Source organism: Petaurus breviceps, unplaced genomic scaffold, assembly GCF_028583685.1.
Source record: "Petaurus breviceps papuanus isolate PSGF00001 unplaced genomic scaffold, PetGlider_PUasm1.0 140, whole genome shotgun sequence".
Classification (NCBI taxonomy): domain Eukaryota; kingdom Metazoa; phylum Chordata; class Mammalia; order Diprotodontia; family Petauridae; genus Petaurus; species Petaurus breviceps.
Genome location: NW_027185698.1, coordinates 34,189,332 through 34,211,041, shown reverse-complemented (window position 1 = coordinate 34,211,041; position 21,710 = coordinate 34,189,332). Strand labels below are relative to the sequence as shown.

Sequence of the window (21,710 nt, the reverse complement as noted above, 5' to 3'; positions counted from 1 at the left end):
GGCTAGTTAGTGTCACACTGATAACATATCAGACTTTCTTGAAGGACAGTCAGTCTTACAAAGATAATAGATCAGACTCCCTGACATCCCTCTACATCCCTCAAGGATAACTGATTTTTTTCTAATTGTACAAGGACAGTTAGAGATACAGAGAAAACAGTTTTTTTTCCATTAAAGTGATTTATAAGGAAACTTAACTTTTAAACTTAATTCAGAGAGAAAAGCTGAACCTCTGGTTTCATGAACTTCTGAACTTAAAGACAAAGAAACATGACCCAGGTAGTTACAGAACAAAATCAATTACAAAATGGAATGAAATATAAAATACAAAATTGATATTTTATTTTTTCACTATTGTACAAGGGGGAGCCAGTAACAAAGGTGAATTTAAGTTAGAGATCTACCTCTGGTTATTTCAGTATCTCAAAAAGTACCCATGTAGCCCAAAGCTTGTTCGTCAATTATGTCTCATTCTCACCATGTATTTGGCCTATCTCCTTTTCCAGTATACCTGTTTTCATGTATAAATATTATTTCCTAAGTCATATCACAAACCCCTTTTGGATAGAGGTTGTGATTTATCCCTCTTTGTGTTCCTAGTCTGTCAGATATTTCTTTAAAAATTTTTTTCATCATCATATCTGTTCCCATCTAGCTATCCTACTAATGAACCAAACTGGTAAAGTGTGAATTAATGATAATGGTTTCTTGTGTTGCTTCTTCCAGGGATTGACAACACTTTTTTTTTTCAGAGGAATTGACCACAGGAGCTTTTAGCACCAACAACAGGGAACTGTCGGTCACAATCCCAGAAAAGCATGAAAAGCAGAAAAAAAAAGTTCAGTGACCTCCATAGAATGTAGAGAGCCAAGTAATTGTTACCTGTGTTCAACATCTAAGTGGATCTCTCACTTTGAAGAGGAGATAAAAGAACTCAGAAACCAGCTCTCCACTGTCCAGGTTATCAAGGAAAATGAAGTATTCCTTTTTTCTTAATTTACTTTCATTTTACAACATTCAGATGAGAGAGGAAAAGGGCCATCAGGAAGGTCAAGGATCTGAAGAAGCAGAACTATGTGAGGACACTGGAGAGAAGAATGTAACACAAACAAGAAAGAAGGAACACTGAACAATCAGAGCTACGTTAATCAATCAGCAAAAGGAACAATCCAGCTGTATTATTTGAAGAGAAAGCTTTTACTTGTCCTCTACAAGATGATGACATAGGTCTATAGGAACTGTCAAGCTATTGTTATCCAGGAAAGGTCAGAGGAAGAAAAGATGAGTAGTGGTTGTTGGAAACTCAAACTACAAAGTCAATATTGAGGCAGTTGGGTGATACAGGGCTAGAATTTTGGACTTGGAGTCATTAAAAATCTGACTTCTCATCCTGCCTCATCTACTTACTAGTTGGGCTGCCAAAGTAAAGTCCTTTATACTCTCTCAGTCTCAGTTTCTTCATCTGTACAAAGGGGGAAATAATAGCATTTGCTTTACAGAATTTCTGTGAAGATATACTGATGTAACATATGTAAGCAAACCTTAAAATGCTATGTAAATACTATTATTCATATTGATAGCAGTAGTATACTGTCAATAGAAAGAGAAAATTCTACTGTATTCCTGGGTCAGGTATCCAGAACAGTGACAAAGAACCTCTCAAGTACTATTATACTTCATCAACATTGTTCACTTCTAGTGATTCATGTGTATTCCAATGATACTGCCAGAATGAATCTAGAAAGCATTTGTAAGTGTTAGGAAGTAATGAAAAAGAAACTTAAATACTTATAAGAGTATTGCCATTTTTTCAACAGAGCTACCCATCAGAAACAAGATCTTTGGAAGAGAAAGGCAGTTTGGGGAAATGGACAGCTGGTTAAGAAAATGGTATATTAGAATGTAATTAAAATTTTTTAGCTATGGATTAAAATATTAGATTGACTAGCTCCTGATCAGGGATGAAGTATACCTAAAAAGATTTGTTAAAATTGTGTTGAGTGGGAGGAGGATTTTTACAAACTGAATCATAGAATCACATAGAATTCAGCTCATACCTGAATAAGATTCTCCTCTACAACAGTCACCTTTCCTTGAAGATCTCAAGTGAGGGGAAAACTCATTACTTCCAAAGGTCATCCATTCCACTTTTGAATAGCTGTAATTAATTGTAAGGGAGTTTTTTTTATATTTGCTTCTTTGCAACTTCCACCCATCATTGCAACTTCTGCCCTCCAAGGTCACACAGAAGCAATCTAATTACTTCTTCCACCTGATTGACCTTCAAATGCTTGAAAACACCTGCTGAAGAATTGATTCAGTAAGCCACATATTTCTTGTTTAGCCAAGTGATTATTTGTTTCTTATGCTGTAAGGGAAGAAAAGAGAGCATATACACTAACAAGTTCCAGAGTGAATCCTTTTACTGAGCTGGGAAGTATTTTAATATTTGAGAGACTTCTAAACTGGCATGGGAAGAAAAAGACAGCCGGGAGCCAAAGAGAGTTAAATACAGAGGTGAATGCAAGGTTGAATCCTAGAAAGAAGTAACATCAACAGAATGTGATTACAGCAAGTTGAGAGGGAGTTAAGTTTCCTTTTGCAAAGAAAATTTTTTTCATAGTCTTTCAGGGTAGCAATAACTAGTCTATCCATAACTTTACAGTAATGTCAAGCACTCTATAAAAACAAGAAATTAGGATAGGCGTAGAGTGATAAGCACATCCTCCTTATCACACCCACATACCTAAGCCTTCTCTCCTCCAAGGTAAACATCCCTAGTTCCTTTAATGTACCTTCATATGACATACATATGAGAGACTATCACTTCTGGAAAAAAATATGGGGGATTTTACTGCAGTTCAAGTTCAATATGAGTAGAAGTATTATATGGTAGTCAAAAAGCTAAGGTGATTTAGGTTGCATAACGTTCAGGATCAGAAGGTGAAAAATTCTGGTCAGATTTTATCTGGAATGCCCTATTCAGTTAAGGGCATCATATTTTAGGAAAAACATTGATAAACTAGAGAGAATCAGAAGATATGGTGACGTGCTCTGATATCAAGCCACATTAAAGAACCCTTAGGTAGACTTTAAAAAAGAACATATGAACTCAAATGAATGAATTACTTGAGGGTAGAATTTCAGGTGATGTTCCAGATAAACTAGAGATAGGTCTTCGGATATAAGTTTTCCAAATATCCTTGAAATTATAGAATCATACGATTTCCCAAGTGAAAGGGATATCCCAATATCCTATAAAACTGACTACTTCCTTTCTCCCCCCTTGGGTCCAACCTATAAACCAACCTGGTGCACTTACTATTCTTTGTACATGATATTCCATCTCTTTCCTCCATTACTTTATATGAACCATTCCTGAAATTCTCTCCACCTTTTCATTCCTGCCTCTTGAGATCTCTAGCTCCTTTCAGTTCTTCTTTCAAATGTCACTTCTTACAAAAAAAGACTTTCATAATCACCCCGTTAGTGATGTCCCCTCCCAAATGTAACTCCCGAAATGCTGTGCATTTAGGTTTGTTTTTTCTTTTTGTTTTTGTCCCCCCTCCCCCACCAAAAATGATGTATCCTCTCAGTAAGTTTCCTGAAGGCAAGGAATATTTTTGTCTTTGTACTCCAACACCAAGTACCTTATCTTGCACATAAACACTTGCTAAAGTGAATTAAACCTCCAAATCAACTATTATCTCACCAGTAGTGGTTTGGGAATTTTATAAGGGTAAATTTTTCCTAACTCTTTTTTGTGCTCTAAGGTGAAGCGGTTTATATTCAATAGTTTAAGCCTTCTCATCACTAATTACACAATTATAAATCAGAAGAAAGACTGCCTCTAGGCAGCCTGGAACTATTTGTTTTCTCTACCTTTGGATATGTTAACCTGTCAGCACTTTTACCAGAGTCAAAGAATAAGGGAAGGAATAAACTTCAAAGTAATCAACTTTCCACCTTGAATGAATTCATGCAGGCATCTCTGCTTTGATTTGAATGGGTCTACTTTCACTCCTTCAATTTTCCCTTGAATTTCAAGTAGTTTTCAAGAACATAAATGCATGCATCTTCCCATTGAAAAAGGCTCACTGGAATCACTGTCAGACATCACCTTCTATTTGCTTCCACTAATCTCTGGTGATTGATTCTTAACTAGGAATGACATATATTTCTCTGAAGAAATGCAGAGATATAAGAAAGAAATTCTACAGTCTGTAGCTGTGTCTATGGGACATAAAGTAGAGCCACAATAGTTACTCAGCTGATGGGGCAAATTGTGACAAGCAGACCTGATTTTAGAAAGCACAGAGCCTGAGTGTCCCCAGTCTACCTAAAATATTAGACTTCAAAGCTATAAGGGACTTCAGAGATCATTGAGACTAAAAGAGACCCAAAACACCCTCTCCATATAATACCCCCATAAATGGTCCTTTGCTTTGTTCTGAGAATAATACCTGCATACCATGACTAATTGGCCATCCTTCTTTAAAAAGTTTCTCATCCCATGACATTGTTAAATAATATGCCAAACCAGTTCATTTAGTATCAAGTTGATGACCTCTTAAGTAATTCTAAAGGACTGTCAAAGAAATGTTGAAGGCAGCTATAGTACATTTCCTTCCTCAAATCTGAATAGATTTTAGGTGTTATTCTTTAGGAACCTGGTGCCATTTTTTTGAGGCATTATGGTATAATGGGAAGGACTCTGCTAATCAGATTAATTCTGGGTTTGAGAACTGGCTCAAAGATGGTGTGGTACAGAGTAAAGGGCACTGACCCTGAGGTCAGCACCTGCACTCAAATCCCACATCTTACAGTAAATGTCTATATAACCTTGGGCAAGTGATTAGACTCATTGGACCGTGGTTGTCTTATTTGTAAAATGAAGACATTGAACTAAATTGAAGGCTTTTAACCTGGCATTCACATAGGCATCTGTGGATACATTTCAGAGCATCCATGAAATTGGATGGGGAAAAATGCATTTTATGTAATTTTATTTTCACCAACCTCTAACTAAAATTTAGAATTTTCTTTGATGGTTTTTTAAAAAATATGATTCTAAGAAAGGATCCAAAGGCTTGTATAGACTGCCAAAGGGGTCCATGCCTTAAAAAAGGTAAGACCTTCTTAACTAGGACTTGAAAATCCCTTCCATCTCTAGAGCTATGATCTTAGTCATGTAATTCTGGGTATGTCATGACCTTTATGAGTTTAAGTTTCCTCATCTGTAAAATTAGAAGAAAAAAATTCCCTGCCTCACTTTCTCTACAGGGTAACTGTCAGGATGGTAGGAAAAAATGGATGTGCAAATATTTAGTAAACTCTAAAATAACTATCATCCCCAACCTCTTCTGCAACAAGAACATTAGATTATACCCCTAAAATTACACTAAGTTTTGAATGATGAGTTTTCACCTAATTTTACTTAGAACCAGAGCTCCATGCCACTTTCTGACAATTCCTATACCATGGTGAGTTCATTTAGCCATCAACCCCACATTTTCCCTGTAAGACCTTGGATTCAGCCCCTGGAACCACCCTAGGCTCTGATAGGTAAGCTATCACATTATCTTAATCAGATCAGGCTTCTATGATATGTCCCAGTCACTTCAAGTTCATACCACTTGAGCATGACCTTCTCTCCCACTCCCTCCCTTTCTGGATCTTTTTTCTGTATTATCTTTCCCCAGTAGACTGCCAGATTCTTGAGTGTAGGGATTGCTTTACCTACTCATATTTGTATCCCCAATTCTTAGCACTCGACACATCTTAAGTATTTAATAAATGCTTCTCTATCTAAAGTGCTATGCATATATCCAGCAGGATTCTTACTGTTATTGATGACTCCTATTTTCCTTTCTTCACAAACTTTTGTCAGTTTCTCAAGTTGGTTTAACAAAACTAAGAAAAAGTATACAAAATAGATAGCTTGGGGAAAGGAAGTTCTGTTTATAAGGAGAGCAGGAAAGAATAAAGCGTAGGCTTTAAGAAGGTAACTTACTGAGTAAATGTCACATCCAAAGTTACCATCATTTGACATTTTGTCACACCCTATCTGCCCTCTAAAAATGTCAAAGGCAAAAATGTTTTTCTAGTCTGGGATCCTTGGGTGAAAAGAATTAGAAAATCACAATCATAAGTCAGTCCTTTGTTTTCCCAGGGAGCAGTAAATTCATCTATCCTCCAATCTGACCAGGGGATTTGAAGATTCCCAAAGTAATAGCGACACTAACATATTGCTAGAGCATTATGTGGTTTGCCAAGTGTTTTTCTTTCCTTTTTTCCCTAATATTTTATCCCCTAATTACATGTTAAAACAATTTTAACATTTTTAAAAAAGTTTTGAGTTCTAAATTTTATCTCCCTCCCCTTCCCCCTGACACATAATGGTAAACAATCTGATACTGGTTGTACATGTGCAATCATATAAAACATTTCCATATTAGTAATTTGGCACAAGAAAACTTAAAAAAAAGAAAATTTTTAGCATTCGTTTCACAAGATTTTGAGTCTAATATTTTTCTCCTTCCTTCCCCTTCTCTCTTCTGAAAATGATAGGCAGTTGATATAGTTTATACATGTGCTATATAGAGAATGTAAAAACATGTAAGAAATATTTCCATATTAGTCAGAGTTCTGGAAGAGAAAACAGATTAAAAGAACACAAGAAAGAATAAAGTGAAAAAAATATGCTTCAACCTGCATTTGGAGTCCATCAATTCTTTAATTGGATAGGTATAACATTTTCCTTCCTGAGTCCTTTGTGCTTATCTTGGATCATTGTGTTGCTGAGAGCAGCTGAGTCATTCATACCTGATCATCACACAATGTTGCTGATACTTTGTAAAATATTTTTCTGGTTCTGCTCATTTCACTTTGCATCAGTTTGTACAAGTCTTTCCAGAATTTTCTGAAATCTGCCTGTTCATCATTTCTTATGGCACAATAGCATTCGATTACATTCATATACCAAGGCATGTTCAGTCATTCCCCAATTGATGGGCACCCCTTTGATTTTCAATATTTTGCTATCATAAAAAGAGTTGCTATAAATGTTTTTTGCATATGTAGGTACTTTCCCCTTTTTTATGATACAAACTTAGTTTGGAATATAAGCCTAGTAGTGGTGTTGCTGAATCAAACGGTATGCACGGTTTGGTTACCCTTTGGGCATATTTTCAAATTGCTCTGCAGAATGGTTGATCAGTTTACAATTCTACAAACAGTGCATCAGTGTCCCACTTTCTCTACATCCTCTCCAACATTTCTCATTGCCTTTTTTATCATATTAGTTAATCTGATAGGTGTGAGGTGATTCCTCAGTTGTTTTAATTTTCATTTCCCTAATCAATAGTGATTTAGAGCATTTTTTGATATGACTGTAGATAACTTTGATATCTTTGTCTGAAAACTGCCTGTTCATACCCTTTGACCATTTATCAATTGGGGAATGACTTGTATTCTTGTAAATTTGACTCAGTTCTCTGTATATTTAAGAAATTAATATTTTGTAGGAGAAAGGGAACAGTTAACCTGTCAGATGTATGGATAAGGGAAGAATACAGGACCAAAAAAGATCTGGAGAGTATTACAAAATGTAAAATAGATTTTTTTCCATTTTTCTTTTTTTAAAGCGATTGGGGTTAAGTAACTTGCTCAAAGTTACACAGCCAGTTATTTTGTGTGGGTGCCAAGTATCTGAGGCCAGAACTGATCCTAGGTCTCCCGACCCCAGGGCTGGCACTCTTACTCACTGTGCCACCTGGCTGCCCCGATTTTTTTTTCATTTTTCAAATGCTTTATTAACTTCTGATTTACATCATTAATTTCCTCCAGATTTTGAGTTACAAATTTTCTCCCTGTTTTTCCCCTACTCACCACCCCGAAATAGCAGTCCCACAGGATATCCCCTCCTCCAATCTATTCTCTCCCATATCTTCTCCCATACCCCCTTAGACTTTTCCAGTAGGGCATGGTGGATCTCTATGCCCCAGTGCCTGTATATCTTATTTCCCAATTACATGTAAAATAGTATTAATAATAGTATATATACATATATAATATATATTTTTAAACATTTGATTTTAAAACTTTGAATACCAGATTCATTCCCTTCCTCCCTTGTCACCCACCCTAACTGGGAAGATAAGGAGTTCAGTATAGATTGTACATGTGTAGCTAATGCAAAACATTACCATAGTAGATATATTGTAAAAGACTGACTATATTTCCCTCCCTCCTATCCCACCACCCACTTGTTCTATTCTCTACTTTGATCCCATCCATTTTCAAAAGTGAGTGCTTCCAACTTCCCTCCCCACCAGCCTGCCCTCCCCTCCATCATCCCCCCTCTCATTCCCTTCCCCCCTACTCTCCTGTAGGGTGAGATACCCTATTTAGTGTGTATGTCATTCCCTCCCTGAGCCAGATTCAATGAGAATAAGGTTGACCCATTCCCTTTTGCCTTCCTATTCTTCCCCTCCATTGTAACCATTTTCCCTTGCCTCTTCTATATGAGATATTGTACCCCATTCTGTCTCTCTCCATCTCCTCTCATTATCTTCCTCTCTCACCTCTTAATTTCACCTTTTTTTAAAGCAATTGTGGTTAAGTAACTTGCTCAAGGTTACATGCCCAGTTATTTCTGGGTGTGGTGCTAAGTATCTAAGCCTGGATTCCATCCCAGGTCATCCTGATCCTGGGGCCAGTGCTCTTACTCACAGAGTCATCTGACCGCCCCTTAATTTCACCATTTAAGTATCATCCCTGTCTATTAAATTGGTCTGGTGCCCTCTATCTACATATACCTGTAAACATATATATACAAACATTCACATAACTATTCATACACCCATATACCCTCTGATATAGACACACACACACAGACACAGAGACACACACAGATACACACACACACACACATATATTCCCTTCAACTATTTTCACACTGAGAAAAGTTTCATCAGTTACAATTATCATTTTTCCATATAGGAATGTTAATAGTTCAACTTTGATAAGTGACTTATGATTTCTTTTCCCTGTTTACCTTCTCATGCTTTCCTTGCTTCTTGTATCTGAATGTCAAATTTTCTATTCAACTCTGGTTTTTTCAGCAAGAATGCTTGAAAGTCCTCTATTCCAATGAATGACCATATTTGCCCCTGAAACATGACACTCAGTTTTGCTGGGTAGGTGATTCTTGGTTTTAATCCCAGCTCCTCTGCCCTCTGGAATGTCATATTCCAAGCCCTTCAATCCCTCAGTGTAGAAGCTGCCAGATCCTGGGTTACCCTGATTGTGTTTCCACAATATTCAAATTGTTTCTTCCTGGCTGCTTGTAATATTCTCTCCTTGATATGGGAATTCTGGAATCTGGCTATAATATTCCTAGGAGTTTTCTTTATGGAATCTTTTTCAGGAGGTGATCAGTGAATTCCTTCAACCTCTATTTTGCCTTCTGGTTCTAAAATAACAGGGCAATTTTCCTTGAGAATTTCTTGGAGCATGATTTCTAGGTTATTTCTTTGATCATGGCTTTCAGGTAATCCAATAATTTTTAAATTATCTCTCCTGGATCTATTTTCCAGGTCAGTGACTTTTCTCATGAGATATTTCACATTGCCTTCTATTCTTTCATTTGTTTGGATCTGTTTAACATCATCTTGATTTCTCATAAAGTCACTAGCTTCCATTTGCTCCATTCTAAATCTGAGGGAATGATTATCCTCATTGAGCTTTTGAGATTCTTTTTCCATCTGGCAAATTTGGCTTTTTAAGGCATTCCTCTCCTCATTGCCTTTTTGAGCCTCTTTTGCCAATTGAGTTAGTCGGTTTTTTAAGGTGTGATTTTCCTCAGTTAGGCTGTTGACTCTCATTTTGTAATTTTCTTGCATCGTTCTCATTTCTCTTCCCAATTATTCCTCCACTTCTCTTATCTGCTTCTTAAGGTTCACTATCACCTGTAACCAGCTCGTATTTTCCTTTGAAGCTTTTGGTGCAGGAGTTCTGACTTCACTGTCTTCCTTCTGTTCCATGCTTTGCTCCTTTTTTTGTCCCCAAAATAGGAGTCTAATGTTGGAATCTTCTGATTGTTTTGCTTCCTTTGCCTGGTCATGTTGCCCCTCAGTCACTTGACCCCTGAGCTATTTGCCACAGTAGGACTCTGCCACCAGAGAGGGGAGCTTTTGTCCCAAACACTGGGGTTTTCTCAATTGCCGGAGGTATTAGATGGGTGCCCTCTCTGAGGCCTCCACATGCTCTGGCAAGCTGGTCACGCAACCCAGGACCTCCACCCTATACAACAATCCAGATCCAAGCAAATTAAAGCAAGAGCAATTACCCCTCAGACTGGTCACTTCATCCCCCTACACTCTGCAGCCCAGGAGCTGAAGCTGCCACATGCAGGTGACTGCAAGGGTGAGACTCCTCAGCAGCTTCTCACCCCGGGGACAATAGCTGATGCACTCTCAACTACTGGTCCCAAAGTCCACACTTCACTGACCTCTCACTTTGTCCTTAGTATCTCTGTGTTGATAATTTTGAAAATGGCCACAGCTGTTGATGATCTGAAGTCCCTCCTGCCAGTGGTTGGTCAGGCCTGCCCTGGGGCTAAAACCTCTGGCTCACTTGGTCCTGGACTCGGCTCCTAGAGTGCTGTGCTGGGCGATTGCTGGCCGATACCTGCCGGCCTGCTGGGCTGTCCTCAGCGGGAGGTTAGCTTCTCTGTGTCATTTTGTGGGTTCTTCAGCTCCAAAGTTTGTTCCCCTTTTAAATGGATTGGGGAAGGTGGAAGCCAGAGCTATGCAGAGATCCTGCTTCTGCTCTGCCATCTTGACTCTGCACCGATAATTTTTGATTACATAAAATTAAACAGATTTGTACAAACACAACCAATGTAACCAAAATTAGAAGGAAAATAGAAAGCTTGAAAAAAAATTTTCAAGTGCTTTTCTGTTAAAAAAAAATCTTTTAGTAGTGCAAGAATTGTGGCCTACACTGTAAATATGGGGAAATTGAGGCTAGATTGGCTTAGTAACTCAAACAACATCATACATCAGATTTGCAACTTCCAAACCTAGGGCTTAACTCCCTATTTAACATGCCTGCTATGAATTACATGATTTTCAAATGAAATGCACCTATTTCCCATCCAATGATGACATGATCATTTTGTGGACTTTTCATCTTATTTTAGCCATTTAAATTCTTTGTAATAATTCTTCCCCAAAGTAAGAATATTGGCCAGATTTACGTTATTGGCAAATGGCATACAAAGAGCAAAGCCTCTGTTTCCTGGACATGTGGAGAAACCAAAGATAATTGGACAGTTCTATTCTCTAGCCCTCTGACCATGTACATATGGATAATTTCATTTGCCAAGAACATATTCTGTGCTCCAAACACACCAGACCATTCACTCTCCTCCAAATGCACCCTTCAATTTTCTACCCTCTAAACCTTGGCTCATGGAATTTCCTGTCTATAATACTCTTGCCAATCTCTCATGTTATTAACATTGTACCCACCCTTTAGGACTAAGCCTTTGTATGGCCAGTCCACAAAATAGGAATGTTTTCTTGCTCTTCATATCTCAAAGTACAATGTTTGTATTTTTTATACATTTTTTGTTTACTTATGAGTTCTAGAACTCTGATGTCATCTGTGTGGGGAAATTAAGGTGTAGAAACTCCTTCCTTTGTAGATCATCTGTAATTTATAGTATTAGAAAGCTGCTTAGGAGACACTGCTACTTGTTTTGCTTGTGGTCATGAAACTAATAAGGCCGAGGTCTTCCTAACTTTAAATCTAGTGCTCTGTCCACTCTGTTAGGATTACAGTATCTTTTCTTTTACTCCAATTTGCATTACACTAATTATTTGTGAATATATCATGCCTCCTCTATTAAATCGAGTGACAATAATATAAGGACCTTTTATTCATACAGTATTTTTGTTTTTATTTTTTAAGACCAGGATGAAATTAGGGTTGAGCTCTGATGGATGGGAGAAGAGGAGTCATGGGTATTCCACATAAAGCAGGTGGATCAAAGATAAGAGATAAGCAAAACATTGTAGATACTGTTCAATTTCCTCTTTGATGAAGTGGAAGCTTATGTCTTAAGAATCCAATAGAACAGTAAATTAACAAGTATTTATCCAACACTCCATATGTCTCAAACGCTTTACTAAGGCTGGTGATAACAAAGAGAAGGAAAAAGCATCATCCCATCCCTAGGCTCCCAGAGCTTACATTCTTTATTTTTTTATTAAATTTTCTTGAATTAACATTAATTTATTTTCTCTGGAATAGGGCTGGAAAGGATTAGGGAAAACTTCATAGAGAAGGTATCATTTGAACTGGAACTCAATGATTTGAGCATTCTTACCAGTGTTAAACATAAATCTGTATCTTCAGGCCCTAACCCTCCTGTCACAGGATAAAAGAACATCAGAAAAAGGGCTCTTAGCACATGAAATATCATAACTGGAAGGGATTCAGTTTAATTTAACATGCATTTATTAAACTTGTATACTGTGTGTAGGGCTCTCTGCTAAGTACTGGACATATAGAGATTCATTCCCTCAAAAAAAATCAACAACACAATGAACAGCCCAGGCCTAAAGGAATTGTATTCTACTGGCAGAATGTAATGAAGGGGAGGGGGAGGTCTTAGGACATGACGTGTTCTGGAAACAACTTTAAAAATCTTGTAGTGTAACCCCTTAATTTTATAAATGAAGAAACTAAAGCCTAGAGAGAAGTCAGTTGCATGGAACATTGTAACTAATGAGTAACCAAGTTAGAAGTTGAGCCCAGATCTCTTAATTCCAGATTCCATGGTCTCATCACTCCACCATACTTCCTTTTTCCTTTGTTCAAGATGAAAAGGAAACCTTAGGAAATAGTTATTGCTGTTGTTATTTCTAATGTACCCTGATAGTCAAAGATAAAACAAAACTCACAGCACTCAATTTTGAAAAGAAAAGTTAGAGAAAACAACTCAGAATGGAAATAATGAAGAACTGTCTGCAATTAGTAACCGTTCAAATTCATCATTGTGGTATTGATGTTTAATTATCAAACTGTGTATGTCTAAGAAACAATTTATTAGCTAGTAATTGTTCTATTGGCCAAGTGGTCTAAATCGTTAGACCTGGAGGTAGCCAATGTTTGGCTAAGTGTGACTTGTTTTTGAAACTTGCTTTAAATTGTAAGGAGGAAATTTATGCAGGATATATGGTTTCTGTAATCTGAAAATGAGCTAAAATAATTACTTACAGATTTGGAAAAAGCAAAAAAATAAACATTTTTTCCCCTCTCAAATCAATACCTGAGACCAAAGGAATTTTTCTATTGGCTACATAAGTGACTAATAACAATGCTCATAATGAAAATACCATCTTCCCTTTATCTACAAAAAAGTATCATCATTCTTTTACCATGTTCCAAGTCTCTCTGCCATTCAGAAGAAAAATTCTTTTATACTTTTCCTATTATACCATAAAATATGTATGACAATAGTCTTATAATATAATATTATTGTTTTTGAAATGTAAATATGCTCTGTATTTACCTGATGTGGTTTTCGAATTGTTTAGGGCTTAGGTTATGCCTTCCCAGATAAACTATAAGTTCTTTGAGTTCAGAGATCATATCCCAAAATTCTTTCTGTCCCCTAGAATGCCTAGCACAAGAGTGGGAACAGTTTCATTGACCATGAAAAACATTTCTTTAGCTAAGCAATAAAAGATAATAAAATAAGCTTCTGAATATAACATACACTGTCTTTTTTCCCATTGTGCCTTTTCTCCTACAGATCCCTGTTTGGAATGTCCTTTCCTTCTTTGCCTAATAAATTACTGCTCTTCCCTTAAAGTAAATTTACATGTCACCTCCCCCATAAAGCCCTCCCTGGTGGAAATAACATTAATCCTCAGACCTTACCTTTGCTCTGTACCTCTCTACTGTGTTTATCATATAATGCCATAACTTATAGTTACTCATGGTTGTGCCATGCTCCCCGAGTAGGCTAGAAGTTTCATCAGAGTAGAGACCAGTGACTCATTTAAAGTTTGTATGCTCTTCTCCCATCCAATTGCCTCAACATTTATTCAATAATTAGATTCCTCAAAATCAGGTGATGTTTTGTGATTAACATTTTAAATTTTACCTTAGATCTGTCATATTTTACCAGTTTTGTCTTGTGAATTCCAGAACTATTCTTTTAATTTGTACATATGCACAGCCTAGTCAATAATTATTGAAACATCTCTGGAATGGTCCAGAATTCAGTCATCAGTAAATATACACATACATATGAAACACCCAAGTGTCCTAACATGAAGCTCAGTAAATCCTTGCCCTTCATATTTAGGCTTCTGCAGAAATATTTAGCTAGGGTTCTAGATTTAGAGCTGGAAAGGACTTCTGGAAGAATCCAATTTATTTGTTTTGTAGATGGGGAAACTGAGACTCAGAGAAATTAAAGTTTCTTCCTAATGTCATAGAGTTAGCAACATGAGGGCTCCAAATTAGTTCTGACTCCAAATTTAGTGTTCTTTCCAGTACACCATATCATTTAGTCTAACTCCTTCATTTTACAGATGAAGAAACTGAGATACAAAGAATAGAAATGATTTGCCCATTCTCACACAGGTAGCAAGCCAAAAATCTAACCCAGGTTTTCTGGTCATGCGGCATCTCAAGAATAACTGGTTTTCCTCCTTGCATTTTTATCTATTACTTCCAAGAACTGTAAAAGCTCCAAGATCAGCAGCACCAAAACTTGAATGCAATTAAATTTCTCTTGGTGAGTAAACATTTTCCATTACAGCAGATTCCATGCTGATTTAGTTTTCTGTAGTTGTCCAGGAAAAAAAAAAATTGCTGAGCTCTCACTTCCTTTGGCTGAAGCCCTCCAAGGTACAGTGACATTTGTTTCTTCTAATCAGAAGACTGTTAGTTATTTTGTTCCCATCATCTCAGTAAGACATTTTACATTTTTCTTATTAATTCCACTATTTTTTCCTCAAGAGGAAGAATAATTCTGAATCCCCTAGCCGTCATGGTGTAGAATCAAGAACACTAGATTTGGAGTTGAAAAACCTGTGGTCAAGTCTTGGCTCTGACACTTATTAATTGATTGGTTATGTAAATTTAAATGGTTTTCACACAAGCAAATCCAATGCAGTTAAAATTATAAAGGAAATAGTGAACCTGGGGGAATGTATTTGTATTACATTTCTCTAATAGAGGTCTTATCTTGAACATACATAAGAAATTCATTCAAATTAATAGGAACAAAGGTCATTTCCAAGTTGATACATACATGTTAAAAAAAAGCAATTTTCAAAAGAAGAAATACAAGCCATCAGCAGTCATATGAAAAATGCTCCAAATCTCTAAAAATGAAAATTAAATCCACTCTGAGATTCTACCTCACACCTAATACACTTGCAAAGATGACAAATACAGGAAAATAACAAATTCTGGCAAGGATGTGGGGAAACGACAAATTCATAAACTGCTGGGGGAGCTGTGAATTGGTCTGCCATTTTGGAAGGAAAGATTTTTAGAATCTGTCATCCAAGGGACATCAGAACTTATCTAGTTCAAATTTGTCTTACAAATGGGAAAACTGAGGACCATAACCAGTAAATGGAAGAGTGCTAGTCTCTTGATTCCCACTCTAATATTCATTCCACTACACCAGAAGTCTTAACCTCTGAGGCATGGACCTTGATCTAATGAAGCCAATGAACTCCTCAGAATCCTGTATAGAATTAAATACAGAGGATTACAAAGGAAATCAATTATATTGAAATGTGATTATCAAAACATCAAAAGCAAAACAAGCTCATGAACTACAGGTTAATTATACCATATGACCTCAGCGTGTGAGTAATGAATGAGTGAATATATAAATAGATAGATACATGGGCAGAAAGAGAAGTAAAAGAAATAATTAGTAGATGGTAGATAAAAAGATAAGGAAAGAGGGAACGAGAATTTATCCTGCTCTACTATATGCCATGCATCATGCTGAATGTTTTATATACATTACATCATTTGATCCTTACAACAACCCTGGCAGGTGTGTACTGGAGGGGAAGTGAGATTATTGCTTCCATTTTATAGTTGAGGATACTGTGAATTGCCCAGGGTCACATTTCTAGGGGATATTTGAGTTCACATTCAAACTCAGGTCTTCCTTACTCTAGGCTCAGCACTCTATACACTGTGCTACCAAGCTTCCTCCAAATAAATAAATAAATAGTGGGGGGAAAAAACAAACCACGAAAATATGAATAGATAAATAAATAAGGAGATTAATAGATGAAACTAATAGATGGATAAGTAGATATGTAGATAGATAGATGAATAAATAGCCACATAGGCAAACAACAAACCAAAACCATGTCCTAGGCATGAGATCTAGAGGACTACTTACTCTCTATTATATCATGGACCCCTTTGACAGTCAGGTGAAACCTATGGATACTTTCTCAGAATAATGTTTTTGAATTTGTGATATGAAATATATAAAATTCAAAGGAATCTGGCCACATTGAAATATGGCAGCAGGGAAAACCTAAGTTAACAAACATCAGGTTAAGATCCCTTGTGTTCAAGATTATATGGGTGCTAAGTACTAGAGTTATGATTTAAATTCAAGTTTTCTTATGTCAAGTCCAACATTCTTTCTGCTATACCACTGTATGTATATGTATGTGTATGTGTGTATATGTATATGTATGTGTATATAATATACATGTATGTATACATACACATATGTATTGAGTAATAAAATTTAGAGGAGTTACTTCTTGATTAAGAAGTCTTAGTAATCTATAGATTTTGATGAAAAAAGAGCCTACTGGGTAAATGTTCATGATTTTGAAACTAGTCTAAAGGCAAAAATAAAGTATGACTGTTTTGTCATTTTAAGGCCATCTACTTTGGGGATACCAAATGACTTTCCATCTTCCAAGGCCTCTTGTGACCACATAGAAATCTTTCATCTTCCTTCTTCTGCTTTTCTTCTTTTGCTCCAGTTTTTTCTTCTCTCATTCCCACCCCAGGTAAACTAGACCACTGCTCCTTACATGAAGCAAAAGAATCTGATGCCTCATTACTCAGCTTAAGCAATTACTGGCTGAAAAGCTCAAGATACATTAATTATGCCTAGTCAAAATTGTCAAGTAAACTAATAAATTGGGCATCGCTGCCAGTTCCAGTTCTAGTATGTGTCACAAGAAATAAAATAGCAAGAAAGGGAATTGTCAGACATTACAAGGCTGCAATAACTCATTCTCCTTGTAATGAGATCAAAAGATGCTGTCCACTTAATATGGTGTGATAGTGCTGTTATGAGTCCTGGAAAACACCACCAGAAAAATACCCCCTTTCTCCCCAGCAACAAAGGGGTAAAAGTGAACTGAGAAAAGAAAGTATGAGGGGAGGCTTAAAAATGCTTGGGGTCAGAGGGAGGTGAGAGGGTATAGTGGGAAAAAAGACTGGATGGGGTACCAAAAGTCTGAGGGTTGTCCTGGTTCTTAGACTTGCTTGGGTGAGTAACTGTGAACTAGTCACCTTAACTCTCAGTTTCAATTTCTTCATCAGTAAAATAGGAGGAATGATTCTTCTAGGAATAACCTTTCTTACAGGTTGTAAAAAGAACACTTTGCAAACTTTAAAGCCCTAGAGAAATGTGAATTGTTAATGATAATAATAACATTTATGTAGCACTGACTTTGTGCCAGGCTCTGTGCTAAGTCCTTTGCAGTCGTTATCTCATTTGAGCCTCATAGTAACACTGAGAAGTAGATGGGAAAACAGACAAACAGTAGTTAAGTGACTTGCCCAGGGTGACATAGCTAATAAGTGTCTGAGATAGAATTTTAACTCAGGTCTTTCTGACTACAGGCCCAGAACCCTATACACTGTATCACCTGTACAGGTACCCCAAGGCAAGTATCTCATTCTTTATCTGATAAGAATAATAATAGAAAGCTTGTAGTCAATATATTTGTGTGTCAAAGGCAATGGGAAAAAGGCAAAAAAAGTACAAAGTAAAGTAGTATTTTTGAGGTAAGCATCTCTCCTCTTCAAAATATAACAATCCCATTGAAGTTCTCTTACAATGGGATGACTCTTTGTCACCCCTAATTCTCAGTGTTTCATTGTGTGCCCAACAGATGGAAGGCATTGTAACTCCTACTCAACCACTTACATGCAATTTATGCATTTTTACCATAATTTTTTTCCAAAACTTTAATATCTATAATATGTTTCCTGGTACTTTCCTACCTTCCTACTGGCACCATTCCATCCATGCATGCTGATTATTTTCTTTGTGATGTAGTGGAGAGAATATTGAACTTGAAATTCAAATCTAGACTCAAGTCCTCCCAGATCTGCAACTTATCAGTTATGTGATCTTGGGTAAGTCACTAACCTTTCTTGGGACTCAATTTTCTTCATTTATTAACAGAAGAGGCTGGAGTAGATGACCTCTAAGGTGCTCATTACAATAAACTATGATTCTGTTCTATCTGAAGGTAAGGAAATAAAGAGAATGGATGAAATAAGGCATAGTTTTCATGGATGACAAAGTTGTTTCCCTTCATATTTTTCTCTTTAGCGGTGTGGCAAGCAATCAGTTAAGCAGAGCATCACTGAAAGTGGTAGAACATATTACTTATATAATCTTTCCCTGTACATACCTTGACTAGTAAGAGAACAGCCACTGTGGGGGAGGGGATTACTTCTGATCTAGTCTTCTGATCAGTCTGATTAACTGCCTAGCTAAACTGCCCTTTGATGTCTCCACTTTTTATTCCCTTGAAGCTTTTCACACTCGCATTAGTTCACAAAAAAAATTAAGCCTTTTTCAAGGCTATTTTGTGACTAATGTATTCATTGAGGACAATATTCTTCCAAATTCACCCTAAGGTAGTTAAACTCTGGCAAATCTAATCCAATCCAACAAACTTTTATAAAGTACCTACTATGTTCGTGGCACAGTCTTTCCAAAGCACCAGGGACACAAAAATAAACGAATGAATGAACCAAAGAAAATTCCTGCTCTCAGAGTTTACATTCTGAGTAGATAAAAGGCATATACATATATAAAGATATACATGATCAGTTGACCAGAAAAGCCCTCAAATCAGAGGTGATACATATACTTTCCCAAAGATGAATAAATGTCAAGATATGTCTCCTCTATCCATTTTTTCTTGGTAACACTTTTGTGTTAAAAAAAGGCAGGTGGTTGTGCTTAAATATTTAAGCATAAACTGTGTCCTCTAAATATTGTCAACTTACAAGTCCAACCAAGGAAAGGAAATATGTATCTCTTTATAAGATCTAGAATCCTTTCAACTGAGTACAATTAGAATTTATTCCATGAGAAATTCATAATACAGGCATCACAGAAGGTGAAAAAACAAGATTTACTCACCATAAATTGACTAAGAAAGGGTGTTCCAGGCCCTGCATGATCTGGAGTTCTCTGAAGACATTCCGAACCTCATCTCTCTCAATACACTTCTGTTTATTCATGTATTTCATGGCATACATTTTCTTTGTGTCCCTTTTCTGCACGATGCACACCTGAGTGAGGGGTAAGTTATAGAAAATAGTTCACAAATGTAGGGAAATTCACATCCTCTTCAAACTTACTCATATGTACTTCACCAGCCTGAGTCTTTGGTCAGCCTTTTCAACACAACAACGTCACTGAACATTCTGAAATGTAATTCCTAGTTCCATTATCAATGATGTGTAAAAAAAAAAAAAGCAAAGCCCTCAAAAATGAATATCACATGATCTTCTTGTTATGATAGCCTTAGCCTAATCATAATTATAAGGATTGTTAGTGAGATCTTAAGCCAAGAGACATGGCCAGGATGAGTCATATGCCTGGGCATTTACTAGATGTGTGACTATTAGGCATATTGCCCCGCCTCTCTAAGTCTTAGTTTTTTCCTCTGTAAAATAGGGATAATAATATCTGTACCTATCTTCCTGACAGGATTTTTGTGAGGAAAGCACTTTGTGAACCTTAAAGGGCTATGTCATCTAACAAGTGACAAACAGTCAAGGAATATGAACAGGCAGTTCTCAAAGAATGAAATCCAAATTTTCAATAGCCATATGAAAATATACTCCAAATCACTAATAATTAGAGAAATGTAAATCAAGATAAAGATAGCCCTCACACCCATCAGATAGGCAAAGTTGACAGTAAAGGAATATAACAAATGCTGGAGAGGTTATGGGAAAACAGGCACTCAATTGGTCTAGTCATATTATAAAGCATTTTGGAAATATACCCCCAAAGTTACTAAACTGGGTATAATCTTTTACCCAAAGAAAGAGGAAAAGGATCAGTATATACAAAAATAATTTATAACATTTCTTTTAGTGGTGGCAAAGGAACTAGCAACTCAGGGAGGGATGCCCATCAATTGGGGAATGCCTAAATAAATTATGGTATATGAGTATAATGAAAAATTATGTTACAAAAATTGATGAAAGGGGTGATTTCAAAGAAACCTGAGGAAACTTGTAAGAATTAATGGAGAATGAAATGAGCAGAAACAGAACAATTTCTACACTAACATCATAAAGACAAATGGCTTTGAAGGACTGAGGAATTCTGTTCAACATAATAACCAATCATGATTCCAGAGTACTGATGATAAATAATGCTACCCATTTTCTTAAAAACTAGTGATAGATTCCTAGTATAGATTGAGATACATAAATAGAAAGAAAGAGACACATACATATATACATACATACATACATACATACATAGACATGGCCAATGCATGAAATTATTTTGTTTGACTATGCACATATGTTAAAATAGTTTTGTTATATTTTTTAATGGAGGTAGATATTGGAGAAAGAAGAGATATTTTTGTTAATTAAAAATAAGTTTTAAACTGTAAATAGGGATTATTCTTATTACTCCCATTAATATTAATGATAACTCCATGTATTTATGTAGTGCTCTATACTTTTAAAAAGCATGTCCATGTAAATTCCTTCATTTGATCCACATACTAGCCCATTTAAATAAGAGAATAGACAAGATTAATAAAGAATTTATTATAGACGTGGGTGTGATCTGCCATTTAGTAACTATTATCATGGGCAATTGAAAACTATTCTAAACCTGTTTCTTTGTTTGTAAAAGAGGGATAATACTTGCACTTCCTTACAGAGCTATATTGAGGGGCTTTTGGTTTCATTGAATATTACTCTCCAGCCTGTACTCCACAATCCAGTCAAACTGGCTTTCTCTTCTTTACCTAAGGCACTCCATTGCCAATCTCCATGCCTTTGCTCTAGCTGTTCCACACGCCTGATGTATTATCTCTTTCCCTTTCCTTCACAGAAATCCTCTCTTTCAAGATTCAACATAACCATTACTTTCTACATGAAGCCTTCCCTGCTCCCCTAACTGCTATCATTTTTCCTTCCAAACTACCTTGCATTTAATGACTATATATGGATTTATTTTTATTCCCTTTAGAGTAATTCAGCATATACTTATTTGTGTTTGTTGCTTTTCTCCATTAGAATATAAGCTCTTTTCAAGGAGAGATAATTGCATTCTTTCTTTCTTTCTTTCTTTCTTTCTTTCTTTCTTTCTTTCTTTCTTTCTTTCTTTCTTTCTTTCT

General features: G+C 36.4%; 1 protein-coding gene across 1 annotated transcript in view; it reads right to left on the bottom strand.

Annotated features, from left to right (window-relative positions):
* STK32B (serine/threonine kinase 32B) overlaps positions 1-21,710 on the bottom strand; it is a 378,978-nt gene that overhangs the window by 255,331 nt on the left and 101,937 nt on the right. The window contains exon 3 of the mRNA XM_069074008.1: positions 19,478-19,629. Coding sequence (XP_068930109.1) covers positions 19,478-19,629 — 152 coding nt within the window. The remainder of the gene's footprint in view (positions 1-19,477; positions 19,630-21,710) is intronic.